General features: G+C 36.8%; 1 protein-coding gene across 1 annotated transcript; it reads left to right on the top strand.

Annotated features, from left to right (window-relative positions):
- Positions 1 to 211: 211 nt before the first annotated feature.
- On the top strand, positions 212 to 8,549 carry LOC117396796 (NADH dehydrogenase [ubiquinone] 1 alpha subcomplex subunit 8-like). The gene is made up of 4 exons (XM_033994990.3): positions 212 to 414; positions 4,948 to 5,111; positions 5,696 to 5,861; positions 7,951 to 8,549. Exons 1-4 carry the CDS (start codon positions 364 to 366, stop codon positions 8,086 to 8,088), a joined length of 519 nt encoding a protein of 172 aa, XP_033850881.1. The 5' UTR covers positions 212 to 363; the 3' UTR covers positions 8,089 to 8,549.
- Positions 8,550 to 18,674: the final 10,125 nt, after the last annotated feature.

Here is an 18,674-nt window from a genome sequence, read left to right as displayed (position 1 = left end):
GGAGAGCCTGAAACATATCTATGGCGTGAAAGGTTACGTTTACGTACGGCGTGAAGTGCACCAGATATAACTGTAATAAAACTGGCACCATTCTGTCTCTTAAGTGGCCTGAGCGGTTACTTAGCTAAATGGCAGATTGAGCCAACATGGCAAACTCAAGGATACAGCTTCATCATAACCTCGAAGAGGCGGCGTTAATATGACGCAGGCGCAGGAGATGACCTTCTTTGTGCGGCCTAGATTGTAGCCCTGAGCCCTGTCCACCACAGTCAGGGGACCTTGAGTACATTTCGAGTTAGAAACAGGTGTAAATATTTGTTGCTGTCTATGTTTAGACTTTATATATAATCAACTCCCAGTACAATGCCGGGTACGGTGGAAATACCCACTTTAGAGGAATTAAATGTCAACGAGGTAAGTACTTTAATGGAAAAAAAGATGCGGTGTTCGCTATGTTGAAATTGAGAATCGGCACACAACCTAGTCTTTAGTTTTATAAGCCGTCAGATATAATGTTTTTCTGGTCTTGTTTATGGTTTAGTCATGACAATGGATAAATTAACTTACGTGTTGGTGTGCTGCGAGGTTGCTTGTATCATATGTTACGCTATTTTGTGATGCATTTTTGTACTCTGCTAACACAGTTTATTATGTATTTAGAATTATTGTTATTATACAATTGCTTTATGTAACTCAAATACGGTAGCATTGTATATTACTGAATTATTGAACTTGTTCCCTCGTGTTTTTGTGAACGGAGTCTGACAATGTCATTCATTGTCAAAATACACAGGGGTGCCCGACCGTGTAGAAAAACGTAACCGATTCTGTCGAGGAACCATATTGATTTATAATATTTTAAATTGTTATCCGACCAACAGCTTGTGATTTTTACTTGCTTTTTTGTATCCATAACTTAATGAGTGGCATCGGGCATTTGAACAGGAAACAAAAATGTACTATCATGTTGTTATTAATGAATCATTTGTATATACTTCAAAGAAGTAGTTCATAACTATTGTTTGTTTTTTTTTTAACCAAAGTTAAAGTAACGGTATGTGTTAGCTCTGACCCAGGGGGTGTGGATAGTAAAGACCTTTGGAGTACAGATACATTTAATTAATTAGCGTGCAAACGTGGTATGGAGGTTAGGGCTTATCTTTGTTGAAACTGCTCACCGTCATGTGCAGCCGGGCACTTTTGTATGTTTGTTTATTTGTGAGTTTAATTTAAAAATGAATCTCCGCATTGTTAAAATAGTGCTTTTCACTTAATTGACAATGCAACGTTTAGCTGCACGTCTTTTGAAAAAAGAAGTACGACCAGTATTAATGTTAATAGTTATATTGGTCAGCGTTGTTCAAGGCCGTGACCAAGTGCTCAATGCAATATTTCACACGTCAGTAAAAATCTAAATATTAATTCACTGATGTTTGACAGTACACCCATTTATAGAAGGTAGTTGTTTGATGATGGTCTGCTGTATTTTTTTTTGTTTACTTGTCGAGAGTTCTAAGTATGAAGAATGAAGCATTGAAAAGAAGGCTGTCATTGCATTATTTAGTTTTCTTATTTCTACAATCCCACCAGCTCCATCTGGAAAGAAAGCTTTACAAGTCCAGACTTATTTTTTCCCATTAACTAAAGGAACCCCAAGAGTGTTTTGACTATAAAGAACTTTCTGCATGATATTGCTGTTAATGCAAGTATCTTTCTGAAAGAAGTTCAGGTCAGTGGCTTATGGCACCCTATTTATGACCATGATTAAAGACACTGATGTGAAGGGGGAGGTGGCGGGCATGCTTCTGCTGCAGTCGTAGGACGTGGAGGGCCTGAAACTGTAGCATTTGTTACATTGGATAAGTCATTAATATCAGACAAGTCCAAGTATTGGGACAGTCATCATCAACAGAAAATTCTTGTGTTTGACACATTAGTCTTGACATTCGTGATGACTTTACCACATTGTCACTGCTTGCTATGACTGACTCGTCATAGAGGATATTTTAATATCTAAAATATATCTATAGCAATATAAAGTTTGTTTACAGATTTATTTTCAAACAGTGACATATATATTTTTTTACATGTTCTGTATCATTTTACTCCTAACTGCCTGTATGTTTTTGGGGAGAATACCTCCATTGCTGGATCTGGTTTTTGTAACTTTTTTGTATTGAACTGACTCGCAGTGTTTGTGGTATTCTATTCAGATCCGCTGTTAGAACAAATGTTGATGTGGGTATGGGAAATTAATTGCACATAGAACAGACTAATAGCCTGAAGCCTGTATGTAACGGGGTGATGGTCTGAGCTTACCCACAATCACATTATTCCCGGAGGTTTCTTGGAACGCAGGAAACAGCAACTTGGTCGTGTTCACAGGCATAAATATTTATTTTGGCACTGGAAGAATACTTCACACAAATTACAAATGACAACTGACTAACAGGCTGTACACAAAATGACTGACATTCATAAAGACAAGCGCACGAATGACACAAAGCACAGGAAAGACACTTCATTCAATAATCCCCAGCCCTGCCTGCTCATAACAGGATCAGTTATTCAATAAACAGTTACACCTGGAATGATTTTATACAAAAATGAACTATTATTATTTAACTAATCTAACTCTTAGCAGTAAAAACTGAACATTAGCATTACCCCTTCTCTTGGAAGATTACCGAACATATGGCTAAAACAAAACGCTTTAAAGCGACGGCAACTTCATTAAAGTAAGCGCCCCAATCTAAATAAAGCAACATACTGTCATATATAAAATACACTTGCTCAACAGCATGCACGATAGGGTTGGACGATAATGACATTTTCAGTTATCGATTATCGGCTGTAAATTATCACGATAATCATGATTATCGGCTGAAAAAATAACATGTAAAATGTCTTGGAATTTATCAAATTTAAAGCTATATATGACAACTGCCTCTACGAGTTTAGAAGAAATAAAACGAGACATCTTTAATAAAAGTTATGAAACAATGGTTGGTTACAAAAAAGCACAAATAATATAACTAGGGACCTACCTAATTCGCGATTTCGCGGAAATCGTGAAATTGAGGGGTCACCGCGAAATTCACCTCTTAGGGGCCAATGCATACAAACAAGTACGGTGAGGAAAAAAAAAGAAAACTTGTTTAAATGAACTACTGTACAACACAAGCGATGCAAACTATGTATCTTCCTTCTGTAGATAGCCCATTTTTATTCCTTCGGCGTCCCGTGTGCATTGCACTTAAGCAAAAAAAAAAAAATAAATGTCCACAAGTAACATTTACAAAATAATTTCTCCAAAGCAGTTAACGTTCTTGTTTACTATTCAAATGACAAAGTTTTCAGCCTGTCAGTGCGTCTTTACTGATTTTATGTGATCTGTACTGTGCAGGAGGGGGCGGGACAAAGTTGCATTGTTTTCATTTAGGTTGCTAAAAAAAAATCTAGTTTTCAGCATTGGAGGGAAAATAGTAGAAATGGACGACAAAAAAAGCAAAGTATATTTCGGCTGATGATCGTTTAAAGATATTTCACAAATAAACTACATGCAGACTGAGGTAATTGTTTTCCATATCTTAATGTGAATTTGGAGAAAGTACGATCGATCGCTATATAGCTTCAAAATCACGCAAAACGTAAAATAAACAGCTTTCAGAAACCAAACTGAAAAGTCAGTGCAGACAAGAAGTATTCCTGTCTGCAAGTTAAATCAGTACTAAAACGATCTAGCACAGCCACCTCGCTTCAACCTGCTGCTTACATTACAGTTGGAAATTTAGACCCGAATAGCCACGTCTTCTTTGTTTTGACTCGGTACTAATAAAATAAATTATTGGGACAAATAACATGACAACGAACGTGCTGCATACATTGCCTTTATTAAAGTATGCCAGATGCCCTTGTGTAACCGAGTTTTGGGGCTGTTTCTAATTGATTTCCACATCTTTATAACTTGGCAGGCTTTGCCTTAACTTCCAGCAATTCAGTGGATGCAGAAAGCGCAGTCTCAATGTATGGGCAAGTCAACTGCAGGGGGATGCTGCATACTCGCCTTTATTTAACAAATGACAGCACTCTGTTTTAGAAATGAAGCAAGTACAAATATTTTTAGGCTTGATAGTGTTCTGAAATACTGTCTACTTGGGTTTATTTAATGTTTAAACAGGTCCGCGAAATGACCTCGAAATCCTAATTTTATTCCGCAACATAGCCGTGAAAAATACGTAAATTTACCGCGATTTAAGTAGACCCCTAAATATAACCAAATCTTTAGTAGCTTTTAAACTTTTGAAATATAGGCTACTTATTAAAAAAAGTGTTTAAAAAAAAACAAACAAAAAAATTATAAATTGCGATTAAAAAATATCAGCTTTTCCATACTGGCTACAGACGGGCTTATTACCTTGCGGATCACTTTCTGTCACTCCAAAAAAACTGCCACACAGGACTGATGCTGTTTCTTTTTTCTAAAATCTTTTCGGAAGGTTTCGTAGTTTCTGCAGTTGCCATCGCCATTAGCTCAAACGTTTGCCTTTACTCCGTGAATCTTACGTCACATGTTACAACTTCCCACTACGCAGCGCGCACAGATCACGTGTTGCGCCTCACGCAGACAGTTAAGTCCAGTCTTAATGCTTCAATGCAGAGTTACTGTTACACACAAGCATATCATAGTGGGTAACGGACGATAAAATGATTATCGATAATTATTTTTCAACGCAATACAATTATCGATGCAAAAACATTATCGATAATATCACGATAATCGATTATTGTTCCAACCCTAATGCACGATGCATAATCCACGGCTCGAGTATCATCAGTAGAATGACAGTAACAGTAATAAACACAATAACATGCATTTATATATTACAGTGAGGGCCTCGCACTGTACCCCAGGTTTTTGATTTCTTTTCTCTTCTCCATGTGAAGGTGAACGTGTCCTCAGCAGTGTTGAAAGCAGCAGCTCATCACTATGGGGCGCAGTGTGACAAGGCCAATAAAGAGTTCATGTTGTGCCGCTGGGAGGAAAAGGACCCAAGGAAATGCTTGAATGAGGGAAGGAAGGTCAATGAGTGTGCTCTGCAGTTCTTCAGGTAAGCCTTATTATATGTGAATGACTGGGGCAACTCTCAAGCTGATAACCTGTATTAAACCTCATCACTAACATAGATGTAATATAGCTACATTTCCTATTGAGAAAGAAGGGGGGTATATTCTAGAGGAATTACTTTTTCCCAAGTGGGAGAATGGACAAACCTTAAATGCATCAAAAAAAAAGAAAGCAAATTAAATGCACATATCTACAACATAATCACAATAATGCCCTCTACATTGTGAATTACCAGAGATTAACGATTGTTTTACTGTCAAAAACCGGTCATGACATAAATGCTGTATGTCATGTTTATTTTCCCCCTCTGTATGTAACTGGAGACATGCTCAACCAAAAATGTACTGCATGTAAGACAGTTTCCAGACCATGTTCTGCAAAAAGCAATGGCAGTGATGATAGGATGTCAAGTTTGTATGTACTGAAAGTCAGTCATATCCTTTGATTCAGTTTTGAATATTAGTTTTCTACCATGTTTTAAAACACAAAAAGCCATTCTGTCAAAGTTATAGTAAAGTAAGTCTGATATCAAACTTTCTTCAAAAACTGTTTTTTCATTTTTTTCAGGCAGATAAAGACTAACTGTGCCGAACCCTTCACAGAATATTGGACCTGCTTGGATTACTCCAATTTGTCTGAGCTGCGCCGCTGTCGCAAGCAACAACATGCGTTTGATAGCTGCGTCCTAGAGAAGCTGGGCTGGGAGAGACCTGGTCTTGGAGATCTGTCAAAGGTAAGAAGAAACGTTTGCAGGTAGTCTGTCAGGGATAAGAGGCCAAGGACCTCTCCAGGTCAGGGATATGGGCCATTGCTGGGAAGCTCAAATTGCTGCTGCCCATCTGAGTTCTGGTTAAATGAAGGCCTTACGTCTTCAAACAAGCACCAAACATTCACATTTAGAAAGAAAAGATAGATCCCAATCAAGTTATCACTGCTTTGTTAGGTTACAGTATGTGCTTCTGTTTCCTGTTGTTGACCTAAGTACATCACAGGTCAAGAAAATAAATGTACAAGATCATTTTTCTCAGGACCTCAAGAAAACAGAAATGATTACTTCTGTTTTCCTGACTTCATTTATCTCAGGCTCCTGAGATAAATAAATGCTCTTGTGATACGATCCAGCAGAATGGTAATACAGTAGTCTCCGGCTAAGAGAACACCCCTCGGGGAAACAAGTGAAGTGTTCTCTTAGCTGAAGTATTCTTTAAGATGGAGTTGACCACCAGACACAATATGAATTATTAAATAAATAAATAAATATGTCTTACTTGTCATGGCGCACATGCATCAACATATGAAATGAATAGAATAAATAAGATAAAAGCAATAGGCAAGTGTATGTTAATAAACTAATAATAAAGTAACAGACTAACGTTAATAAACTAACTGTCAAACTAAATAACACAGCACACCTACACACGTTAAATGGAGCAGCAGCTCTAGATTAATTATGAATACCTGTACAGGAGCAATATTCAAGACATGCACAAAATTATTTAACAGAATGGTGAAGCAACTCACTAGAAAGGAAAACGCGAAATTGCTCGTGACTGGTCCGATTCCAGGCTTTTTTCAGGCGCTTGAACAATTTCCAAATTTTTGTAAGAGAAACAGCAGCACATTTTGCTGTTTGTTTACATGCCATTTTCTAGCGATGAGGTGCACTCGTGGAAATCAGGATACAAAACGAAACAATGAGATGATGCCGGTTCTGGAAGGATTTTAATAAACCAATCAGTGGCCTCAAGACACTCTCGTGATGACAAGTCACATTTGAAAAGACTGAATAAAACATTTGAATTTAAGTTTGAGTTATCAGGTTACAAAACAGTACTGTTATCAGTTGTGAATGAATCGCTAGTGGTGCCAAAAAGGTGTTCTTTTGGGCGAAGTTCCTTTTCCTTTAGGCAGTGCATTTACAATGGGAAAAATCTGTTTCACCACACGGGTGTTCTGTTAGGAGGTGTTCCTATACACGGAGACTACTGTGTGTGTGTGTGTATATATATATATATATATATATATATATATATATATATATATATATATATATATATATATATTTTGATGGCTTCAATGAGCCACCATATTAAAACACTGGAGAATTAAAGGTACATATTTCATTAATTGCTTCCTGCTTGTGTTGCAGAGAGGGTCATGCAGATTGATCTTTAAAAAATTACTTGGGAGACACTGGCAGAAAAACATTCTTAGGAATTTTTTTTTTCCTGCTATGAATCCAGTGTTTTTTTTTTTTGTTTTTTTTTCTTAATTTTTCAATTCTCTGTACTGATGTTGTATGAGATTATATGTCTGACTTTTCACGCACATAATCCTTGTTTTGATATTCACATATGGACTATTCATTTGCATTTGCTCCTTGTCACATTGAGTACAAACACCAGAAACAGCAGCATGGACCGGATGTTTATACAGGAAGTATGGACTCAGCAGTGGCCAGTGCAGCAGTACTTTTTATTATGCTCTAATTTTATACACACACACTACTTCAGGGTTAGTTTTTGTTTTTAACTCCTAAACTAAGTAATTAAGTAGCTAAACTACCTCTGGAGGGGTAGGATTAGTTAATTTGAGAGCTAGTTAAGTGAACTTGTTCTCAGATTGTCGTCTTGTGTAAAGACCAGCAGTTGCTAATATAGTCAGTGTTCTCTAATTACTGAACTCGCTACTTGACTAAACTTAGCATAAAAAAATAACTTTCAAGTCTTCATTCCAGAACCTGTGGAGCAGCTGTTCTACATGGACGAGTGCTCCATTTATCTTGGAATGTCTTGTGTTATAAAACCCTTCTCTTTTCTCAGATCACCAAGGTCCAGACAGACCGGCCTTTCCCTGAGAATGCATATCACTCGAGGCCAAGACCAGAGCCCAATCCTGTCATTGAGGGGGAGCTCCAGCCTTCCAAACATGGCAGCAGACTGTTCTTCTGGAACTGGTGAAGAAGCGGCTCACCTACTGAATCTCAATGTTTAGTGAGCCACTGCAGGCTTTAAAATGTGCAATGCAGCTTGTACCATACCAATCTGTTTAATGTATGTAAAAGAATATTCTCTCCCAAAAATAAAAAAAAATAAGTTTAATTTAAAAACTTGGCTATAAACTTCACTGATGTGTTTATAATGTATACAGACTGTGGTTTAAAATAGAGTAGAGACATTCTTAAATCTCTCCAGAGTAGGGATGTTGGGTTCCATTTGTTTTTCTTAAACATTTAAACTATAAACTATTGGAAATGTTTTAACGAATCAGAAAAGCCATCAAAAGAAGCCCCCCATCACTGTTTTATAAACTACTGCGAAATGTGTGCATAAGCATTTGTGTATAAGACTGCATTTGTGTATATGAAATACACTTAAGAAATATTGAATATGTAATAAACATACTGTATATTTGGCCTGCATATTTGACACTGGTTAAACATTCATTACTTGGCTAAAATGTAAATGTTTAAATTTATATTAATAGCACCCATACTCCTGAGCAAGGCTAATGTTCTTAATTACTGTTGCTTTCTTTCTAGTATATTGTGCAATTGCAAAAATGTAATTGCTTCTCTTTCTTCCTCCTACACATAACACAACTAGTATGGCATAAACATTTGTAATTCACAGGTAAAATAACCTAGTAAAATATTTTAAATACATTTTAAAAAGATGCATTGCTCCAACCGTACATGGTTTTTGAGGATTACAGTGGGAGTGAATGTTCATGCAGAATGGTTTCCAGAACAGAGTTTAGACAGTGCACATGAAGCCCAGTATATTGTGTTTGGGAAGTAAGAAGACGGGTTCTGTTTCATTGCAATGGCCATTCTTTGAATTAGACACATATCTGCTTCATGTCTGAATCCTAGGGGACTTGTACAAGAAGAGCATGGGTATAATCCCAGGGCTCTGACCAATTTCCTTTCCTTACAGCTTTAATTTACTTCCTCACTAAGATCAGGGGACCTCTTTGTATATCACAATACAGGTTCAAAGGACTGTTCTTCTAGAAAACTGTAACACCTCTTTGTAACACAAACCTGACAGAGCATTGGAGTTTGTAATTGAACCAGCAGTGGCACATGTATTCTGAACTTATTAGCTACAGCTGTAAACAATACCCAAACAGTATATGAGGTTATGTCCATTCATCCGATCAGTCATTCAATCAATACTTTATTTATATAGCGCCTTTCATACAAAAAGTATATCGAAGCGCTGCACAGGACACAAGAAGAAAATCAAAATACAATTCGAGTGTATTCAAGCAGAGGTTCATGTAGTGTAGTGGTGATGTATGAGTTAAGGCCTTTGCACACTGGATCCGATAACGCATCCGATTTTAACATGCGTCTAAACAGAAAAAAAACGATCCTGTGCATTCCCTATTGCACCTTGCACACTGAGTCCGTAACTGTCGTACGCCAGTGGTGCGTCAATTTTGAAATCGAACTTGTTTTGACATGCGTTAAAAAATACATTGACCAATAAAAAACGACTGGGAAGACATGTGGATTGTTGCAGTTCCCTGAACAAAATGGAAAATCTAATTGTGTGTGTCGCCAAACAAAAATTACTTTATGATAAATACAACAAAGATTACAAAGACTGAATAAAAAGAAAATATGGAAAGACACTGAGGTGGACTTGGGCATGAATGATATGTATTATAAAACATGAAATTATGAACTGATAGCATACATAAACACATGGATTTTTTGCAGTATAGGTTATTATTACAAGCATATACTTTTTATTTCAATTGTAGTTGAGGAAGTAAAGAAACAATGGCCTAACCTGCGAGACGCATATCAGAGAAAGAAGCGTGACGGGGCAAGAGCGGTCAGGGCTGAACAGTCAGAAAAGAGGGGCAGTACATGAAAGTGATGGAATTTCTGGCTCCATACACAGAGAGTAGAAGGTCATTATGGGAAAGTATTTTTGGTAGGTCATTGCTAGCTTCCCAACTTTTAGATATATTTATTACAGGAGCGAGTGTTTGAAATAAAACATTGGTCATATGGTTTCTGATGCTATGACAACTGTAAGCAGTTGTCATAGCAATGGATTGGTGCATGACTTTTTCGGATGACGGATGATAAATGACGGAATGGATCCAGTGGGCAAAGCCCTTTAGACCTACAACCAATCAACAAGAGTTTCTGAACCATGTTCCACAAGCCGCAAACGTATCTACGCCACTACAAGTCAGTTATGTGTGTGTTTGCAGGTTAACTTCAGATCTGAAAAACTGTTTCCAATTTCCTAAGTAAGTTTTAGTTTTAGCATATTGCAAAAAGCTAAAAAGATGTGTCACTTTTATGTTGCAGAGCCATGCAATTTTATTGAAGCGTTAAGATCCTAAAAAAAATAGCTAATTTTGAGAGTTTTTTTTCTGCTCCTTTACAAACTTTTCACAGTTGCACCCAACCACCTTGACAGGTAGCACGTTTGGATGACATTAAAATCTACTGAAATGTGTATGTTCTTGACGTTGCGTGACACGTCTCTAACTTGTCTTCCTCTTATTTAAGAAGCAACATTTTTACCACAACATATTTGCAGACATGTCCTAATGAATATACTAAACTTTGTGGTGTTTTTTGACACCATTGAAAACAAACAATAGTTTATTCTTTCCTGGTTATCAAATTTAAGAAATAATTCAAGTAGAATTTTTGATAGGATATAAGTGGCCCAGGATCTTGCCTTTCATCTTAAAAGGAGCCGCCCTCCTTATGAAGTGAGACCTGATAGAAGTCAGAAGTCATCCAGACCTGGGTAATGGAACCCATCAACCCCTAAATAGAAAGCAGGGGGAGCAGAAGAAAATAAACTTCAGGACAGAAGGAAATTCCCAGAATAAAAGCAGGGCTGTCACCCTGCTTCCAGTATGTCAGCAAGCCTTTAAATAATTGTCAAATGATGAAAATCATTTGATGCAGCACTGTTGGACAATACGTTAATATAGGTATCAACAACCCATTATCTTTTGGTCACGACATGATGCCAGTCTTGATACATAGACTAAAGGTGGACAGTTAAGGAGGTCTACTGTACAGGGATCCCAATTAAAGTGCCCCACTGTAATGTTCAAATTTACACTAAAATATAATTCCTTGGGGGACACTTGCTACATTCTTTCACAGTTAAGCCTTCTTTGCATTGTTTAATCTGAACGATGCAAAGAAGTCATTACTGTGGGAACGTCTGGGGTAGAGTAACTGAGGGGAGATACATTGGTCATATCACCAGAAGTCTATCCTATTTAACTCTGCATGGGTAGACGAGATTAAGAGATGTAGTTCTGCTGGCAGATCTAGGGGACAGAAAACTACATCTCCCAGAATGCAACAAGGTAAACGACTGATGGTGTAGGACAATCAAATAATTGTCTACAGCTGAGGGACATTTAATTAGGAAAACCTGTATATAAGGTCAGGCTTGGTTTTGCTGTTGGACTAAGCCTGAACTCATTCAAAGCACCTATATATATATATATATATATATATATATATATATATATATATATATATATATATGTGAGGACACTTACTATTTGTATCGTCTTCAACCACAGTAATTATACAATTAAAATATCTCTGGGTCCTTTTGGAATTCTTAATTCATTTTCCAGCTTGTAGATCTGTTAATGCTCTCCGTTGTTTTCTTTACATAATTTCCATAACCATAACAAACTTCATTTTTTAAAAGTACTGTTCTAAATTACATCCAACAGTATATTTACTTTGGCAAGGTCAGGAATGATACCAGCATTTTAAGTAAAACTTTTTTTTTATTAATCTTGACTTAATTAGGTTTATCTGGGCACAACATAAGTACTTCATACAAATAGTTTTGGTTGTAGCTAAAGTAGAATACAGTTCAAAACATTTGAATATTTAATTGAATTTGTATACCTCAGGGACATTAGACAGATAGTAAAAACGTGTTTTCTATGTTCTATGCTAAAGTAGAACATTTTATTTTATTTCTGGCACATTAAAATACTACTTTAACAAGGTTTAGTTCAACTTCTCCATCTGCCACTGAGACTTACTTGAAAGTGCTTGAAAATCAGACTCATTCATCAGAGCGGAGCAAGATGAAATCGATTTCAATGTGGGTTCTATCAGCCCTAACGATCAGCCAGCACAAAGGACTGCAGAAAAATGATGTGCATGCACAACACGAGGGCTGAATAGTAGTATTTGTCAGAGGTTGATAAATTAATTTACAAATTGCAATTATACAAAACATGATACACACTGGTGATCTTTTGACCTGTGTAATGTCAGGTTGCTGATTGGGTTGTAATGTGCAGAGGGAACTGGGAGTTTGATAATGAAACAAGATGACATTGAGGTTTACAGACTAGTTTCATGGTGCAGATGGAAATGTGCCAGGGGTGACGTGGAAAGCTTTGGGGGTTTACGCATACAAACAGTATTTTTAGATGTCTTTTTCCAGATTACTACCCAGCAACTGCACTTTAGTTCTTGTTGCCTTCCATAGACATATGCAATGTAAGCTAGATCAGACAAACAGTAGTAAGCACCAGCACCATCTAGTGGTCAGCAGTATTCCAGAAAAATGCAAGGAAACTTGATCCAGTGTATGATCACTAGATGGCACTGGTGCTTACTGTTATAAAGACACTGGCTGATCTAGCCTGTCTTACATATATCTACGGCAGGCAGCTTGAACTCATGTGCAATCACCTTAACAGAGACCTGAGATTATAAATACTGTTTGTATTTGAGTAATTGTAACAAGAACCTTGCAGAATAATTGAAAACATCCTGAAAAGTATGAAAATTAAAAAGATGAAAGTTATTTACTCTTTAATAAATGTGTAGAACATTATTATTATTATTATTTTAAATACAACAACTTTACTTTCCAATGTCTAGAAGGATGTATGCCATAAAAACTAGTCACCCTATATCCGAAGACTGGCTGACTGGTTTTACTTAGTACTAGTCAATTATCATTTCATATAAGGAATTTATTTCTGAAACTCTAGAACAAGCCAGTGTCAAGTCAGAGTTTAAAACATCTTTGTGGAATTTACCCTGACATTTCTTTGGCAGTTTGAACGCAATGGCACACAAGCTGCACACTGGGTTCTTATAGTTGCCAGTGAAACGCATTATTTACAAGAGGGCCTGACGTACGTTACCTGGCCGGATCAAGAGAAAAATAACGCTTAAAGTCAGAAAGCTGCAGTCATGTTCGATCACCGTTTAAATGAAGACATCCGTGAAGTTTCTGTGTTAACCTCTCAAGTGTTTTTCATTTGGGGAGAACTGGGTGATTTTTAGAACGCTAATGCGTTGCAACCTCTGAACGTTTTTAAAGTTAAGATTTATTTCCACATTTTAATAACTAATAGAAGGATTTAAGCTGTGGTTTATGATTGTTCCCTAAAACGGCAATATTACAGAGATGGCCTACTGTACAGGCATGAGAAGGATTCTGATGAGACGCATTCACATGTTCGCAAATCAAATTCAAAGTTTTAAGATTCTAGATGTGTTGAAAAAGATAATTATTTTCTGTTTGTGTAGCGTAATTACCCCTAACTAAGTCCTATTACTAAATTCAGTAGTAATAGTCGAATTACCAAGTTTACTAGGTAGCATGGTGCTTCCAACTGCATGGACCACATTCTAAAACCTAAATTCTAAATTCTAAAAAGCAATGCATTCCAAGTCGATTCAATTTCTTTAAAGAACTTTTGAACAAAATGTTTCTGAAACGTCACGCCTAAGTTCGCTCTGATTGGTTGACGGGTTGATTAATTATTAGTAAGTTTAATTAATGTGTATATTTAAAAGTGATTTTTCTGTTAGTTTCTGTGTTTTATTCTCTTGAAAAGTGTTTTGGGATACATCTGATTGGTTGACAGACTTGCAAAAACACTTTCAGCTTGTTGTTGACATAGCTGGTGCCATTTGAATATATCAAATGCACTCCTCATCATATATGCTGGATGCAACTTTGATTCAATTTATATGACCATGAAAACAGTGCATCCAATAAATTGGTTCATCTTGAATCCAACTTCTTTGACTGTGAAAACAAACCTTTAAATGAGACATTGATAAACTGTAAAGAATAAGTGCACTGCTTTTCCTACTTAGTTTCTTAGATTTTGTTGTGTGCAAAAATACTTTTTTGTTTAATTAAATTGGTACTTTGTGTTTTTTTAATTTGAACTTTTTTAGTTTAGTGTGCCAAATTATTTTACCCACGATTTTCTCTCCAATTTGCAATGTCCAATTATTTTTTCTCCTCACCGCAGTGATTCCCCACACAGTTCAGGAGAACTGAAGGTTCAGCGGGCATCCTCTGATCCCACGACCAAGCCAGCTTCCTCTTTTACACCCAGGAACTCGAGAGTGGATGTCAGTGAGCTACCAGCCTCTGGAGGACAAAGGCCAGTTCTGAGCTCACTAGGTGCCTGGCCAGCAGGGTCCGCTGTAACGCGATGAGGAGAACCAGTCCCTGACGGTTTTGCCTCCCTAACCCACGGGAGTGTCAGAGCCAATGTGGCTCTCCCTTCAAAATCCCCATGTTAATAATACACTTTTAGACAGCCTTCGTTCCAATGCCTCTGAGACGTTCTTGTGTTGGCCCTTCAGCATTCAGTTACAGACGCGCCTTTGATATTGTCTAACAGAGAATACAGGATGCAGCAGATGCTTAACCCAGACGCCTTGTCTAATTGTAGATGAATGACCAGGACTGAATACATCTAAATAAGTAAAATGCTACAATGGAACTGTTTTGATCCCAGATTGAATGAATGATTACTGTTTTTAAAGTCAGATTTGGCTGTAATGAGATTTTTTTTTTTTTTTTACAAGGGGTGTGTTTATAGCTACTGTGGTCTTTTTTTGCTCATCGGGCCAGGCTACTCTTGTAGTGGGTTCATTTGTAGTTAAAACATAAATAATGTTAATAATAAAAAGATTAAATAAATAAAAGGGAAGCAGTGCACCAGTGGCTACCATGGTTACGACTGGGTGTGTATCTAGGTACTTCTTTTCATTGCCAAGCTCTTTCTGTAAAAATGGCAATTTGTTTAAGCATTTTAGAATAATTTCAGATTAAATTATTGATATAATGTAAGAGAAAACACTTTGTGATAAAATAATGCTTCAGGCAGATAATAAACAGGTACCTGACAGAGAGTTTTTCAACACTTTTTTTTCGATGTTCTCTGAAGCAGACTGCTGAAAATACATCTTCAGATCAGTATTACAGTTCCCTTCAGCATTAAAAACCTGCCTCTGTCTAAATGGTTTTGATTAAACAAAATCTCACAAGATTACAAACACTGAACGAAAAACGGGAACCACAAGTGACCAGAAAGAAGCCTTTTACTTGTAGAAATGTATTTATGATGGGCCATTGGGAGACACTATACAATGATCACTAAAAAGGTTAATTGTCCATTTGATGTGCCTCTGTGTAGTACATTATTTATATAGAGGTGTAACAATGCACATGTCACGATACGATATGTATCTTGATATTCAGGTCGCAATACCTTATGTATCACAATACATGTGATGGCCCTGATCATCTTTTAATATAAAAAGAGTTAGCTGTCACCTTTTATTTATTAAAATTCAGTGTCAATGTAGGGAGCTCACACAGCTTTCTCAATCCTCCATATGGCATCACTGATCGGCAAGGATACTTACAAGCCTGTGGGAAGGATCAGATATCATTGTTTTTTCATGTTCAAAATCATGGAATCCAAACCTTTTGCAGTAGAGTGTTGGATGTATAAGAAATAAGCAAACCATACAATGAATTGAACTAAGTAACTAAAAGACAGCCCTACTGTACCAAATGACATAGTTACAACCACTTACATCGAAACAAGTCACACAAAAATAACATAAGTACAACATTTAGACTGGTTAACTGGCCTGCTGTGTTGAATGGAGTAAAATCAACATTCTCTCAATTTATTTATAAATATGTAAGGCATTTTAATGTTCTGGCTAAGACGGAATTTGCCTGCTGCAAATTATATTATACTGTATCCGAAATCATGTTCGTTTGGACTGAAAATGCATTCCTATTAGATTTCATGCTGCACTTCATTAACACAAACAAGAGAATGTAGCAGCTGCTAACCTGTGTAATGCTGTGCTATCCATCATATCCGTTATATGACTGGAGGCACATTACCTTGAGATGGAGCTACTGAACAGCACTGGCATGAAAAAATAACAAGCCTGTACTGTATTCACACTGTAAAAACAGTGCTGAATGCATATTGTGTCTATCATTATATAAAGTGACTTTTTAAATCTTACATTTAGTAGTTCAACAGAATAAATAACATAGGTTTTGTAGCCTAAGACAACACCCACCCGTGAAACGGGATTTTCCCATTGTAAATGCCCCGCTTAAAGGAACAGGAACTTCACCTAAAAAAACACCTTCTTGGTACCGCTGGCGATTCGTTCACAACGGATACAGACTGTTTTGTAACCTGATAACTCATCATCATCAAACTTAAATTGAAATGGTTTATTCAATCTTTTCAAATGTGACTTGAGGCACACTGATTGGTTTATTCAATCTTTCCAGAACCGCCATCATATCATTTCCTTTTGTATTCTGATTTCAACCTCATCGCTACAAAATGGCAGGTAAACAAACAGCGAAAAGCGCCGCTGTTTCTGTTCTTACAAAAAGTTGGAAATTGTTTGAGCTCCTGAAAAAAAACTGAATCAGACACAAGTCGTCGCGCAATTTGGTGTTTTCCATTCTGGTGAGTTGCTTTACCCCACCTGTGTGTAGGGCTGTGTTATTAGTTTATTAACATACACTTGCCTATTGCTTTTCGCTTACTTATTCGGTTCATTTCATATGTTGATGGCACGTGCGTCATGACAAGTAATAAATATGTATTTATTTATTGATTCAACTCCGTCTTAGAGAACACTTCGGCAAAAAGAACACTTCGCTTGCTTCCTGAGGGGTGTTCTCTTAGCCAGAGACTACTGTATTGGAATGTGTGAACTTCTTAACGATAAACTATGTCACAAAGATTGACTGCATAATCCATTTAGATAAGTTTTGTTGTTAACAGTTATACTCTCCAATACTTTACACAACTGTACCGTATCCCATCCAGTAGTCACTTTTAAGTTTAAGATTTGAAGATCATAACAATAGCACTTGGAGAGGGGCCAGTTTGCTCAGCAGGACTCTGAATACAAACACATTTTAGGGGCTGGAGAATTATTACCAATTTGTAGCAGCTGGTGGCCCAAATAATACAGAAATAGCCTGGAGATACTGGCCTGCTGCTGGTGTCTCTACCAAGCAACACCTCTGTGTATCTGCTTTAACCTCTTCAGTGCCTTCAGTGAGAGGTCTAGCCATTTTACTGTCTCCCTTCAAAGTAAATATAGCTAACAAAATAATTTCAGTAACACGAATATGTATTACCATCATTTGGCAGATATCACATTTTTTTATATGAAAAATGAACACATTATTTTAAACATGTATTTGATTTTTAATGGAATTTTTTTGTCATACAATTTGTAAGCATCAAAACTCAAGAGTGTATCTTGCACTCTCTTCCATGCTGCACTTCCCATTGAAGGACTGCATGTTACACATGTGCGTTACTAATGGGAGTCCTTGTAAGAAAAACAATTCTGAACGTTTAGTTTTTTTAGACAATTGCTAAGTGCATTCATTTTCCAGGAAAAAAAAACGTATTAAACAAACTAAACGTTTGTGATTTATTTTCTTTATAAGAACTTGAACATGCAACTTTATAGTGCTGATCAGAAGTACAGCACTGAAGTATCTGCAAGGAGCGTTCGATAAATCTTCTTCTCTAACAGATTCAAATAAATGACCATTTAAAAATCTAATTCACCATAATGGAAAAGCTGAGACCTACAGAATTATGGCAATATATTGTTACCATACAAAGACTTACTGGAATTTTTATTTATTTATTTCTTAGCAGACGCCCTTTTCCAGGCGACTTACAATTGTTACAAGATATCACATTATTTTTACATACAATTACCCATTTATATAGTTGGGTTTTTACTGGAGCAACCTAGGTAAAGTACCTTGCTCAAGGGTACAGCAGCAGCGTCCACCACCTGGGATTGAACCCACGACCCTCCGGTCAAGAGTCCAGAGCCCTAACCATTACTCCACACTGAATTATTTTATTAGCAACATGTGCTTTAAGTGACAATGAATAGAGTCATAAAAGTGCAACCTTAAACGTGTAGCCTTGTTAGAAACACACATCCTCCATCTCTGTCCGGTCCCGTTTTCATATCGTCGAGAAGCTGAAATCTCATGAGATGTCATAGCCAACCAGGTTTAATGGAGGCAGGTTTAAACTAAAGATGCACAGGGTAAACTATTCTTCTGTTGTTTAACCAGTGTAAATCTGCGCTAAACAAGACAAACAGAATAGAAAGCAGCTTTAAATCATTCATTCTTTTTTGGGGAAAATGATCACATTAAGTATA

Source organism: Acipenser ruthenus, chromosome 31, assembly GCF_902713425.1.
Source record: "Acipenser ruthenus chromosome 31, fAciRut3.2 maternal haplotype, whole genome shotgun sequence".
Taxonomy (NCBI): domain Eukaryota; kingdom Metazoa; phylum Chordata; class Actinopteri; order Acipenseriformes; family Acipenseridae; genus Acipenser; species Acipenser ruthenus.
Note: the sequence above shows the minus strand (reverse complement) of the source record. Positions and strands in the feature narration are given on the sequence as shown.

What these genes read in the sequence shown, in the direction of transcription:
- LOC117396796 (XM_033994990.3), top strand. Translation starts at nt 364, where the DNA reads ATGCCGGGTACGGTGGAAATACCCACTTTAGAGGAATTAAATGTCAAC. An exon ending in TGTGCTCTGCAGTTCTTCAG is followed by an intron (nt 5,112 to 5,695) that starts GTAAGCCTTATT and finishes CATTTTTTTCAG; the next exon opens with GCAGATAAAGACTAACTGTG. An exon ending in GTCTTGGAGATCTGTCAAAG is followed by an intron (nt 5,862 to 7,950) that starts GTAAGAAGAAAC and finishes CTCTTTTCTCAG; the next exon opens with ATCACCAAGGTCCAGACAGA.